The 14326-nt window shown below is 37.0% G+C and overlaps 1 protein-coding gene and 1 pseudogene across 1 annotated transcript in view; one reads left to right on the top strand and one right to left on the bottom strand.

Moving 5' to 3' along the window:
- LOC109091702 (histone-lysine N-methyltransferase 2B-like) overlaps positions 1-8093 on the bottom strand; it is a 50168-nt gene extending 42075 nt beyond the window's left edge. The window contains exons 1-3 of the mRNA XM_042771771.1: positions 7721-8093; positions 4037-4115; positions 419-3712 (exon numbers count right to left, since the gene is read on the bottom strand). Coding sequence (XP_042627705.1) covers positions 419-3712; positions 4037-4115; positions 7721-8014 — 3667 coding nt within the window. The 5' untranslated portion in view covers positions 8015-8093. The remainder of the gene's footprint in view (positions 1-418; positions 3713-4036; positions 4116-7720) is intronic.
- Positions 8094-9148: 1055 nt separating this feature from the next.
- Positions 9149-12150, top strand: LOC109102038 (annotated as a pseudogene).
- The last annotated feature ends 2176 nt before the right edge of the window (positions 12151-14326 follow it).

Raw genomic sequence — 14326 nt, 5'->3', positions numbered from 1 at the left:
ATATATATCTATACATACACACACACACATATATATATATATATATATATACACATACACACACACACACACACACACACACACATACATATATATATATACATATAATTTTTTATTTTTATTTTTAAATACACGTATGTTTGTTAATTTATATGTACACCTAATAAATATACACAGTACACATGCATATATTATGCAAACAAAAACTTTTATTTTGGATGCGATTAATTGCGATTAATCATTTGACATCACTAATTTAATTAGTGTTAACTCACAGGATAATTTAAGAAAGACAATTTAGAAGACTTTTTAAGTCTTTTTAAGAACATGCATTACGAAAGTCAATTTTGATTTTCATGTTTACTTCAAGGCAGTTAATTTGTTATTGAAGGTTTAGAAAAATCTAATCTTAACCTACCTTTGCATTTATTTGGAAGTGAGATGTCTGTATGAATGGAGAACTCATCTGGCAGGTCATCCTCTTGGATGTCTTTTGCCTGGTGTTGTGCCAGCAACTTGGCACTCAGAGCTCGGACACAGATGGAGACTTTGCGAACAACCCCAGGGCTGTTGAGATCCTCAATCTTGAGTTTTGCTTTTTCCTTCTTCATGTCTCTGAGAGACTTTATTAGACTGACCCCTTCTTCCAACTCCTTCTTCTGTGGCTTAGCAGGGGAAGATACAACTTGTACCATTTTGTCCTTTGGGGCCTTTTTACGCCTTGCCAGGCTCTGTTTGAGTTTAAGCTTTTTGTATAACCTAAATTTTGATGATTGCGCTTTGAATTTGGTGGACTTTTTCTTCTTTTGGACAGGATCAAGAAATGGGTCCACGGTTAAATCTTTGGCAGATAGCAAGGTCTCCAACTCCTTGTCAAGATCTTCATTGAAGGCATAGACATCGTCAGTGGCAGGCTCCAGCACTCCCCATTTGAAACCGGGATCTCTGAGTAGCGATCGTCTTTTCCCAGACTGCTTCTCCTCACTGAAGATCTCGGCATCATCGGGTGATTTAGGTTTTGATTCCCAAGTGGAAGACAAATCAAGATCAGCTTCACTCAAACTGTTATCTTCATCCTTTGACTGAAGGGATTCAGGTTCACCTTTTTCACTAGAATCACACTTCTTTGATTTTGGTTGTAGGCCAAGCTTCTTTTGGGAGTTCTTGCGAGGAAGGTCTGACATACCAAGATCATCCATGAACCTCTTTGGCGTTTTGATAACCCGAGAGGATCGGGCACTCACGACTGGCATTATGAAATGTCTAATGGTCTTCATGAACTTCGTTTTGCTTTGTTGGATGTCCTGGTCTTGGTCCGTTTTCACAATCACAGAATCCATTTCTGTCTGATCAGAAAGCTGATCTCCGTTGGTGTTTCCCAGCTGCTTTGATAAGAGCTTGGCCTTTTTCCGTCTACCCTCTAATGACTGAAGACTCGATATTCGCTTCCTCTTGTACTTTGTTGAGAATATACCAAAGAGTTTAGGCTCCTCTACTTCAGAGCCCGTCATCGGTGGGCAGGCTTCACTAACCTCAAACAACTCCTTTTGCAATTTAGAGTTTTTAATCCGCCTGCCAATCAAAGATTTTCGTCTTCGTTTGACCCGTTTCATTCGTCTGCGTGAAGGACGAAGTACCTGTGGGTGATCTTTTATGGAAGGCTCTAATACTAGAACCTCTTCAGTTTCAATTGATGGGGTCTCAAGTTTTATTTCCGGCTGGGGTTCTGACCCAAGAAATGGGCTGGTTGGAGGGGATTCAACAGTTTGTTTGATGACCTGAGGTTCTGCAACTTCAGGTAATGGTTCTGTAGTTGGTGGAACTGACCTTTTACCTTTTTTATGCGTAACTTCACTCGAATGCCTATTTGGTTTGGATTTTACAGGTGCTGGCACTGCTGTTGGTGATACTGGTGATTCCTCCACCTGAGATTCTGTTTCAGTTGCAGTTTCAGAAGCGAGGTTTTCTTGAGGTGCATTCAGTTTACATTTTCGCCTGTAAATCGTCCAGTGTTTATGTTTTGCACGCTTCTTCCGAGCAGTGTTTTGACGTAACCTTTTCCTTACTTTGGGGGCGGGAGTGGCAGCAGTAATTTCCAACGCATTCTCACTCTTCTCTGAATGCTGAGGGTCTTCAATATTTGTGGGTTCTTTTCTTTCAGGTGAGGCTGTGACTTGCTGAATTAAAAAGGACTGCTTTAGACTGTTTTTCTTACCTGGTGAGGAGACAACTTTGATTTGAAGTGGTGGAATGGTATCCTTACTGATTAGCTCTTCAGGGTCCGTCTGAGTGGCCTCTTCTGGATGTGCTTCAGCTGCAATTACTGACCTTTCAAGAACCTCCTCGCTTTCCTTTTCTGGGGTCTCCTCAACCTTATCAACGGCCACGGGACTCTCTGTGCTTTCAGGAATTACAGCACTGACAGTGTTCTCTACGCTTTGTGACTCCTGCGAAGAGCCAATTTCCAAAATGTTGGAAGGAGTGGATGTGGATTCTGCTTCTGTAGAAACATCTACTTCCTGATCACATCTAGCAGGAAGTTCTGCCTCTGTGTTGGGGCTTTCATCTACTTTGCTCGGACTCTCTTGGATTTGAGAATCTTGGCTTTTGATTTCTTGTGTTTTGCAGAGATCATCTTGGACTTGGGAATCTTTGCTTTTACTTTCTTGAGGATTACTTAGATTCTCTTGGATTTGGGAATCTTTGCTTTTGCTTTTCACCAGAGTGAGAGTCCACACAAACTTGCAGCGTTTCTTGCGAGACCGGGCTTTTGGGTTCCGTATCCTGGTTAGTCTCAGACCCGGAATTCCGACAAAATCATTGTCGAAAGCGAGCTTTTGAGGATCATCAGCTGAAGGGCCAAGATCTTTCGATGATGGTGAATGAGGCTCCCGTTTCCTTTCAGATTCTTTGCGATTTTTCTTCTTCTTTTTCTTTTTATCTTTTTTCTTCTTTGAAGGTAGTCTGGATTCATCAACTGTGGAGCCCTTCAACAGCGACTCTGCTAAACTCTGGTCACCAGATTCCTGTGGAACATTTGAGGACCTTCTGCGCTGCTTCCTAAACACAAGCTTATTTACCTCTGATGCTTTTTGTGCTGACTTTTCATCAGGTTTTGGCTTTATGCTTTCACTGGGCAGTGGATTTTGAGACCTTCGAGTTGATTTCCTCAGCTTCAGTTTTTGCTCACTGGCATCTTTTTCAGTATTTGTTTGTGGAGTGGATTCTGATTTTTTATCAGCAGATCTTCCTCGCCTTCTAGTGCAAACCTCCTCCTTTGCCTCACCAGCACTGCATTCACTGGCTGCTACATTTGTCTTTAATTTCACATGAGCACTTGAGATTTGGGCACACTGACTCTCTGTAACTTCAGATTTGATTTCCTTTTGTTTTTTACCAGATTTACGTTGCACTGAAGGGAGTGTTACTACTTTCTTTTTAGCCACCAACTTGATTGTGATTCTCGGAGCTGACTGGGTCTCCTGTTTTGTCGATCCTCTTTTACTTCTGGTGCACTTCTCTGATCCTCCATCACCACCACCACCACCATCATCTACTGATGTGTCCTTCAGAGACTCTTGACTGTGGAGTTGCTGAACAGAACCTGAATCATTTTGAGGATCTTGTGAACCTGTGCTTCCCATCAAAGGGGACACTGGAAGAGACCGCCTTTGACGTATCCTCTTTGACGACTTTGCTGAAACACGATCACCTAAAACAGTTCAAATACAATTAAATTATATTCATCCCACTGTGGTTAAATATTATGAAGTAATTCAAACATTTAAATCACAGGCTACAATGACTATCAAGCCTAGAATGAAATAATAAGTATTATTTAAATTAGCGACGCCAGAATTGTTAATTCTGGAGTCCTTGAAGTGACGCTCTGTTGTATAGTAGATGAAAAATTACTATAATGACTGTTTTTTTTTTAATTGTATGGGATGATTTTAAGATAAAAAGCTATATAAACACAATAAAACAAAGACTTTTAGAGATTCTCAGGATAATTTGCATCCGAAGCCACACTTACGTGTACATGCATTTCGTCCAGTAGGAACCGGGGCACTGCTATTTTCATCTTCAGGTTCAAAGCCTTTGAATTCAGCTCCCTGAAAGTGAAAAACAAAAGCAAGCTTTAATATATTTGAATTTAACGTGTAACATGTTTCAAGTAAGTGTATATTCGATTTTGTTTGTTGTCTTAGCAATCCTCCACGTTTGATAAAGTATAACAGTTCACAGCATACTGTTACAGTACAAATTACATATACATACACCACAGTTTAAAAGTTTGAGGTCAATAAGATTTATATATATATATATATATATATATATATATATATATATATATATATATATATATATATATATATATATACACACACACACTTTTAATATCTATATTCAGCAAGGACACACTAAATTGACCAAAAGTGACAGTGAAGACATATCCGTTTTAAATAAATACTGTTCTTATAAACTTTCATTTCTTTAAAGATTCCTTTAAAAAGAATTCATTAATATTAACAAATTAAGCACCACAACTGTTTTCAACACTGATAATAATAATAAGAAATTATCCTCAAGCGGCAAATCAGCACATCATGACACTGAAGTCTGGAGTAATGATGCTGAAAATTCAGCTTTGCCATTATAGGAATAAAATATATTTTAAAATCAATTACAGTAGTAGTTTTATTATTCATTTTATTTATAAAACTCCGTCACATTCAAAATGCTGCAATAAGATTAAAATTGCCTCAATAAACCGAAGCGCAGTTTTGGTGAACAAAAGAAACTTCTCACAAAAACGTTAAAACAATTTTACAGACTCCACACTTTTGTACTGTAAATAGGCCTAAACTGTGTACATAAGAAGGAAAATGTCAGTTAAAAAAAAACCAGACAGTCAAATTAAAATTTTTGCATATTTTTTTTCAAAAATGATGCAGAACAAGGTAATGCATGTTTCAAGAAACCACTGCACATTTATAAAGGGATTGCTATTATTCATAAAAGATTTGACACTTGTCTGCATAAAGGGGAAAAGGGCATGTGAACGTCTTGTTTGAGATTCAAACTGTTAACAACGTACTCAACATAACAGAACACTTCATGAAAGTAATGCCATTTCTGTGTTGACAAGGACTTTGGAAGTAAATTAGGCCTTACAAGTGGTAAAACACCGAACTGTAAAATTACTCCCTTATTCTTGTTCCGCACTCCACAGAACACTGTTCATGCACAAAGACAAAGAAAGAACTGAACTGAAACAACTCAAATATTCAGTTGTATGAAACAAGGCAACTGGAACAACTCTGCAGTTAACCACCCTAGTGAACTTGAAAATAACTGATTAATTATTTAGTATTATGAAAAAGCCCACAGGTGAAGTGCAGTTCACTAATACATTATCTGTTATTTTAACAATGTTTTGAAATACTAAAATATATATATATATTTTTTAAGTTTAAATTGTCAAACACTGGTCAAGATAATGTCCTATACACAATATTAAAACAGACAGCATTTTGCACATGACCATGTACACTTGTAAAATCCGTACAATTCGAGTTTATAGATGTTGTTAACCGAAACTGAAAACTTCACAGACGCTAATACACAGACGATGGCCCCGTGTCTATTTTTATATGAGGCAAGCATCAGAGCATGTCTTCAAGCCTTCAAAGTCCACAGAACTTTGACCTTAACCATTAATTTTCTTATTTTTTTCATTTTCAGTTGCATGTTTCTGCTCAGAGAACACAACACAAAGTAACCATAGCACATTTCCATGCCAATGATACATGACGCGTAGGAGAAACAAGTGCAACAGCATGAAAGCAAAGACATACAAGGTTCCCACGCCTTTTGACCAATGAATTCACTAGACTTTTTTGGTCGTTCGAGATTTCTGAATAGAGAGTTTTATTAATTGTTTTAAACGGAACACTCATGAAGCTAATGAAATATTAAAAAGCCAAGCAAAACTATAAAACCACACATTTCCACGACTTTAGCTGGTGTGGAAATCTCAAATTCGCTCGTATTTCCAGGCAATGCTGTGCATAACACTGACCGGCACAGACATTAACATATTTTAAATATGTCAGTCTAATTTAATCAATAAAAACTAAAACAGTCACCACAGTTTCTACTACCACGACTAGTTCACACTTACTTTTAAAGGGGTTGTGAACTGCCTTTGTTTTTTTTTATTTTGTACTGTTCTCAGAGGTCCACTTATAATATATTCACAAGATTTTACATCAAAAAGCATCTTAATTTAGAAGTAATAGGCTATTTTCTGTCCTGTTTTGATTCCCCTCATCATAACGCACATTCTTAACAGGATTCTCCCATTGTAGACTCGGAAGTAAAAAACAAAAAAAATAATTGGCTAACAGTTGTGGTGCAACATTATTGTTGGATCAAATATATTCGGTACAGCATCGTCTTTAGTTTCAATCTTTACGATGTTTAAGATGTTTTTTATAGTACAATGACCTCTTATATGTCAAAGGTTCATTTAGATTTCTCAGTTCATGATCCCTTTAACATTTGAAAATATCTCACATTAAAATCCCAACATTTAATAGACCTATAAGTTGATATAATATAGCTAAGCCTTCACAAATGTAACCAGTTTGGCAACGTTGCCGTTCTTTATTACCTTTGTGCTCAGGGTCATGATGCTACCAAAAAAAGCCAATATTGCTTTCTACAATTATCCAGCTTTCGATTACCAGTCGTTTACTGTACAAAACCATAGTAACAGGGCTGACCATTTAAGATCGTCGCCCAATGACAAAGCTAACAAAAATTTACGTGATAAAGTTCACATCTGAACAGGATGACGATGATGTCATCATGAATATTTATAGAACCTCAAAGCACTTTATGATGGTTATGAAGCTAACTAGACTGATGAATAACCAGTAAAATATTACGCCTACAAAAATATAAATATGTAGAGAGACGGACAAAATAAAACATGTTAGCTTTTATTTCTACACACTGTTTGCTATAAATTATGCATTTACACCATTTGTTGCTAACACACAAGGGAATTTAGAAACACTGATTAGGGACAGGCTAATATGCATCATCATGGAAAAAATAAGATGCATATTAAATAAGAAATATATCCACTGGATTTAGACTGAAATGTTCAAATAAAACCTAATTAACACAGTTAATAAAAAAAAAGTTAGTGTCAGCTATGCATTGATAAAGTCACTGTTTACATATACATACTGACTGTCTCAAGCCTATTCTCTCTCTAAGCATCAAACTAATATCATTGTTCTTCACTGCAGGTGATCCATCACTGAATGCTCTTATCAGTAATCTGTCACAAGAATCAAGTCAAGCAAACTGGGTGTTGCAACTGGTGCATGCATAGAAATAAAAATAATATGCATGTCCAAAAAGAATCAGATAACGTATGCAGTAGCGTTTATATGCAACTTATAACTGTATAAACAAAAAATCAAACTGCATGATCTCTGACCCTCATTCTGCTATAAGCTACAATGCTACAGTGATTGCCCCCCTCCCCCTCTGTGTTTTAATGTAACGCTATACGGCAGACACTGCGCTCGCGCTACATGCATTCGTACTCCTTCCTCTGAAACACAGTCACGTAAAACAAGCGCACACTGGTGCATTTGAATACTGGTGTGAAAAACGACAGATCGGCCCATGCACTCACCTCCTCGCTCCCACTCGAGCTGTATCCAGCCTCTACCAGGCTCTTGTAGCTTGCCTCAAGCCCGAGAAGGCACAAGTGAGACTGGTCCTCGTTCAGCGCGAGCACCAGGCAGGTGGGCCTCGGGCCTCCGTTGGAGGAGATCTCGTCAAGATCTGTCCCAGAGCGGCCGAGCTGCCATCGCTTCTCCGAACGCAAACGGCTCCGCGACGACCAAGGCCGACCGGGGAAGCGACCCCGCGCCGCGCCCACAACGGCAGCCGCGGTTGCTGATCCGCATCCCGCTGCCGCCATCATCGCATCAACAACAACACCGATAGACAGAAACTCAGGCTGCGAGAAGTGGAGAAGAGGGAAAGCGCTGTTGGGGAGGGGGGAGGGGGGGGACGCCCGGTGCACTATGGGACGTGTAGCTGGGAATGAAGTGTGCTTCCATTACTTCTGGATAGAGCTGTCAAGACGAAGACTGAATATTCATGACATCTTTGTTGTTGCTGTTGTTTTTTAGCCTGATAATAGTTGTATTATAAATAAATAAGTGTGTGTGTGTGTGTGTGTGTGTGTGTGTGTGTGTGTGTGTGTGTGTGTGTGTGTGTGTCAAAATATATAATATAATAATATTTTTGTGTCATTCATAAACACTTTTAATTTAATTTAATACATAACATATTTATAATTATTAATATTATTCATTATTTATTAAATAATAATTATTTTAATGAAACAATAAAAGTGGAAAGAATATTTATGGCTCTAGGGGTCAGCAGTAAGGCATTATTTTAGTGTTGCATAACAATGTCATTACAACTGATTTATTCACTTTTTTTGACATTACAGTGATTTAAACCCTTTCAACAGACAAAATGAACAAAAAAAAAAAAAAAAAGTGAGCCTTCATGCTTGCATCTCCGTATTGTATCAGAATCTTTTTTTCCCCTTAATGTAGCCTATATGTAATCTTTTAACAATTAGCAACATAAATATTATTAATGGATTTTGAGTATTTTCATGATCATGAAGCACTGTGTTCATGCACACTGGCATTATTTTAAGGCAAAAACAAATAATATACCATTTAACTTTTAAATACTATTTAAATATGGAATCATATATTATATAAATATTATTAAAATAATTGTATTATCATTATTATTTATTTATATCATAATATCATTTGTGTTGACTTTTAATTGATGCTGATTTAAAAATGACTGAATTGTACAGCAAAACTGCCAAAATAACTACTTTGAAAATAAAGGAAACATTAAAATAAGAAACATCTGCAAAGATAATTTGTGGTGAACTGTAATGTAAACAATAGCGTTTAAGCTTTTATTTTGTTTATTTAGAATTTGGAGTTAAAATGTCTTTTTGTGACATTCATCCATTATGCTATAAGACCAAAGGGTTAAAACAAGGGGACCCATGACGAACACCGGTCTCCCGTTCTTAACGCCTGTCCCTGAAAACTCCATTACCCATCATGCACCGCCGTGCAGTGACGTCACACCTTAGTTTTCATCAGGAAGCGGAACCATAAAAGTTGTTTCCCCTCGCCTTTGTTGTGTTAAACCCTCCGTTTTCTCATCTGAGCTCGGCTTACAAGGTATCCACCGTCTTTTACTAAAACAAAACAATCCGTGTAAGGTTTAAGAGCAGACGGTGTGTCGTATGCGACCAGTTATTGTTCGCTCGCAGTCCAGTGTTGGTTTTGACTGAGGGGTTGATTAGAAGGATTTTCGTCTTGTTGCTCCAATCATTTACACTGTTTTCCAAGCATTGGTATAATTTTATTTCCTCCTAGATGATTTGATCGTATGACAAAGCTGTGATTGCGTTTTTAATGCATGATTACAATAATCCCAATTTCCTTACAGCAGTCATGTAGAGTGGCAGTACTGTGTTTGTTTAGGCAGATGGCAGCAGTGTTGCAGCATATTGATCAGTTCAGTTGGATACCTGTGCATGGATTTATCAAGGGTTTTCTTTACAGGAAACTCCACAATGAACCTCGAACGGATGCCCAATGAAGAGAAGCTTAGCCTCTGCAGGAGATACTATTTAGGTATGTTGTGATAATGGGATATAATGACACAATGCGATGTATTTCTGTACATGTATTGTTGTTTTCATTGTGCTGATTTGTTTCTCAGGTGGCTTTGCATGGCCTCCTCCCCTTTCTGTGGCTGGTAAATGTACTGTGGTTTTTTAAAGAAAGCCTTTTTAAAACCTGCATACACAGAACAGCCGCAGATCAAATCATGTGAGTATGTGATGGCATACGTGTAATGACTCACTGTTTCACAAGACGTGTGTTCTACCACATTTCTGTGGGTGATAGTCTTCCTTGCAACCCACAGTCTGGTTTAAAATGTTAAAAGAATCTGCCTACACAGACTAAATTCTAATTCAGAGTCAGTGTATGCCAGTATTCAGATAATAAAGTCTTCATTGCCATTTTATATGCACAAATGTTTGAAGGATATTTACATAGCAGCTCCAAACAGGCCGATAAATGCTGTTCCCTTCGCTGGAATTCATGAGCCGCGTTTGTGTAAACTAAAATGTGTTTATATGCAAGGCTCATGATACTTTTATGGGCAAGAAACACTTTTAGGAGTTCCATGTGTTTATCAGTCGGCTGCATTAAATACAATGCTATATTTAAGTTGTAAGGTTTATGAAGGCATGAAAGAGAAATTATATATATAAAAAAAATCACCATTAAAACTAATATGTTGGTTTAATTGTAGGGTTTTTTTTTTTTTTCTTCCATATTGTATTTATTCAGATGAATTTTAGGTTTTTAATATATATTGTATTTATTTTAGGGCTGTCAAATGATTAATCACGATTAATCACATCCAAAATAAAAGTTTTGTTTACATAATATATGTGTGTATACTGTGTATATTTATTATGTATATATAAATACACACACATGCATGTATATATTTAAGAAGAATGTTACGTTTATATATTAAATATATTTATATATAATATAAAATATAAGAATATAAATATATAAATGTATATACATGTAAATATTTTCTAAATATATAATTTATGTGTGTCTATTTATATATACATAATAAATATACCCTGTACACATACATATATTGTGTAAACAAAACTTTTATTTTGGATGTGATTAAGTAATAAATAAAAATTGCCATGATTATTTATAATGCTTTCTAGTTAGTTAACCCTGTAAAGCCAGACATATAAAAATAGTAGTATATATATATATATATATATATATATATATATATATATATATATAAATACACTAAAAAAAATGCAAAATTGTTTTATCTTTTAGACTAAATTTAAAAAAAGCATGCCGATTTGATACATCAGGCTTTTATGGATCACATAGTATAATTAAGTATGACATATGAAGCTCACCCTTGACTAGGAAAAAAACGACGGCTCGACTTTATTCGCAGGCTAAAAATACAGTTTGGTGCAGTTGCTGATATTTATATGGCCAAAAAAGTAAGATGAAATTCTCATAGCTTGTAAATGCGATCTTTATAACAGTATTGCAGACTACGTACATTAAATGAATATAAATATTATTCTATGTCTTCCAATAATATGTCTTAGTAAGATGATGTTTAAATGTTTATTTTTATGATCGAACATGTAAGTTTTAATTGATTTTACCAAGAAAAAATGCATGGATAATCATGTAAACTTGACACAACCTGACAGTGAACATTTTCAGAATTATACTAAAAGGTCTTTTACTTGCTAAAGAAGTATAAGCTAGCAATCAAACAACAGTAGACTGTGTACAACAGGTTTTTCAGCTTTTAAAATTTTATCATGCTCGTAACTTAGAACTTTGCATATCTAATATGATACAGTAGACTTTACAGGGTTAATAGAGTGCTGTCAGTGAAATGGCTGATGTATATTAGTTTCAATGCATGACGTCTACTGTTTCTTCTGACTTCCACAGACATAAAGAAGTCCGCTTTGGGGCTCATACTGTGGGTGGCCGTACTGACCACGTGGATCACCATATTCCAGCATTTCAGAGCACGGTGGGGTGAGGTGGGAGATTACCTCTCCTTCACCATTCCCCTCGGCACAGCCTGATCAGATCTGCTGCTTCACAATACCTCTGTTTTTTTCTCTCTCTCTCTCTATATATATAATTTTTCTCCTCCCATCAACAAGATGCTCCTTGGCTAATTTTACCACTGTCGTCACATAGAAGATAAACTGGATCTGTCTGGGAGTTGTGGTATTTTGTGAACTGATGAAATCGTTTGTTGATTGAGTGAGATCATATGGACATGGATGCACCATGCTGAAGCGCAAGAGTTCATTTCCAGCACTACTACTACTTCCTATAAGATTTGAGATCACACATTCATATGACTAACTCTGACCTCTGTCAGTGCATTGAAAAAGAATGTATGACAAAAAGTCATCTCCGGACCAGTCAGGTCCATCCAAAATAAAGCCTTTGTACTGTGTTTTGGCAGTTGATATGACATGTAATATTATTGTTCTCAAAGAAAAAGGCTTAATTTTTTTTCTGCTATATTTTAATCATTTTGATGGACAGTAAAAGCCACATATTTTGTCCATAAATATTAGAATTGTGTTCAAATAAAATCTGAAAATACTATGCATTGTTATTGCTTCGTCATGAACTTTGAAATACAGTAACATATGGGAATTAACTATTTGAATAAAAATATGGATATATATATAATATATTAAATACAACAACAAAAAAAAAGGTCTTTTCAAGTCTGTTTCAAGTTAAGAAGAAAATATTTTTTTATTTATTTAGTCTAATGGAGATTTTTGGCATTAACAAACAAAAATATGTTAAAATTATTTTATATAATATAAAATAAAACAGTAAAAGAAAAAGTCATGTAATAACACTTTAGAATGGGTGACACATTCACTATTAATTAACAAACTTCCAATTTGCTGCTTATTAATAGTAAGGTAGTTAAGTTTAGGTAAAATATGCTCATGCTGAATAAGGAATTAATATTTCATCATAATAACCAGCTAGTCATACACTCAGAATTTTTTGAAGCAGTATCAGTCTGTTTGGTGGTTACTTTTACACATTTATCCCAGAAGAATGGACTTCGACTTGCCTTCTTCTTCTATCTAAATATATCTAAAATATCGGCTGTAAGAACCTGACTCCATCTGAGAGGGGTGTACTTCATCTATAGCCCCTTTTCTCAGTAGAGATGACATCTCTTGTCGCAGCACTGCGCTTTCTTCTAAACTCACAATCAAGGGAAGAATATCATGGAGAGGAGGCGGGCCTTTTCGAAACTGAATGGTGTACCCGTAACAAACTGTGCATAACACCCATCGCGGAATGTAGGGCAAGCGTTCCCACGCGGGCCCGAAAAAGCTTAATGGTCTTAAGACCTCCGTCTGCGGCTGTGGTGTCTCCACATTAGAATTTCCGAGCCCGGAAAGCTTGCGGCGTCCATAAGCACAGGAAATTTATGTGTCAAAGTTGCTTTGCGTTTCGTTGTATAAAATCCTGAAGCGTGTTTTTACAGCCAAATTTATTCCAACAGGATGCACATTGGGCCCCACTGCTAGCGAGAAAGCGGCAGCTTGTGGGCCGTCATAAAAACAGGTCATCTTTACCAGACCTTTGGGCCGTCCCTCGAACTTTGAAGGTTGAAGTGCGCAGATTGTCTGAGTGGTAGCTCGGTCCAACGCTGCTTGAAGCGCATTTGCGGCGAGACAGTCAATGTTAGAGATCTGGCTGCATCCATAAGAAAAGATATATTCTTTTCTTTAATACGGTAAAATTAAAATTAATTATTTTCTTTTACCGACGGTAAACCATCGGTAGCTGCTCGCATCTCAGCTTGTCTAACAGACATTTCTTGCTGGATGAAGGACCATCACCTTCAACTCAACCTTGCCAAGACAGAACTGCTTGTGGTTCCAGCAGACCCATCGTTTCATCCCACATTTCACCATCAAGTTAGGCACATCAACCATAACTCCTTCAAAACAGCCAGAAACCTTGGAGTTATGATTGATGATCAGCTAACTTTCTCAAACTGTCCGTTCCTGCAGATTTGCTTTATTCAACATTAAGAAGATCAGGCCCTTTCTTTCCGAACATGCGGCACAACTCCTTGTTCAAGCTCTTGTTCTGGTCCAGGCTAGCCTATTGCAACGCTCTCTTGGCAGGTCTTCCAGCCAATTCTATCAAGCCTTTACAATTAATCCAGAACGCGGCAGCAAGATTAATTTTTAATGAGAAAAAAAAAACACACATCACACCACAAAAAACCACCACTGGCTCTGCAACCCTTTACCTAAAGCATAAAATTCAAGGCATTGATGTTTGCATACAAAACCACCACTGGCTCTGCAACCCTTTACCTAAATTCATTACTCCAGACTTATGTGCCTCTAGAAGCTTGCGTTTCTGCAAGTGAACGTCGCTTGATTGTGCCATCCCAAAGAAGCACAAAGTCACTTTTACGGACTTTTAAATTAAATGTTCCCTCCTGGTGGAATGACCTGCCCAACTCAATCCGAGCAGCTGAGTCCTTAGCCATCTTCAAGAATCAGCTTAAAACACATCTC

This window comes from Cyprinus carpio, chromosome A15 (assembly GCF_018340385.1).
Source record: "Cyprinus carpio isolate SPL01 chromosome A15, ASM1834038v1, whole genome shotgun sequence".
NCBI classification, from domain to species: domain Eukaryota; kingdom Metazoa; phylum Chordata; class Actinopteri; order Cypriniformes; family Cyprinidae; genus Cyprinus; species Cyprinus carpio.
Note: the sequence above shows the minus strand (reverse complement) of the source record. Positions and strands in the feature narration are given on the sequence as shown.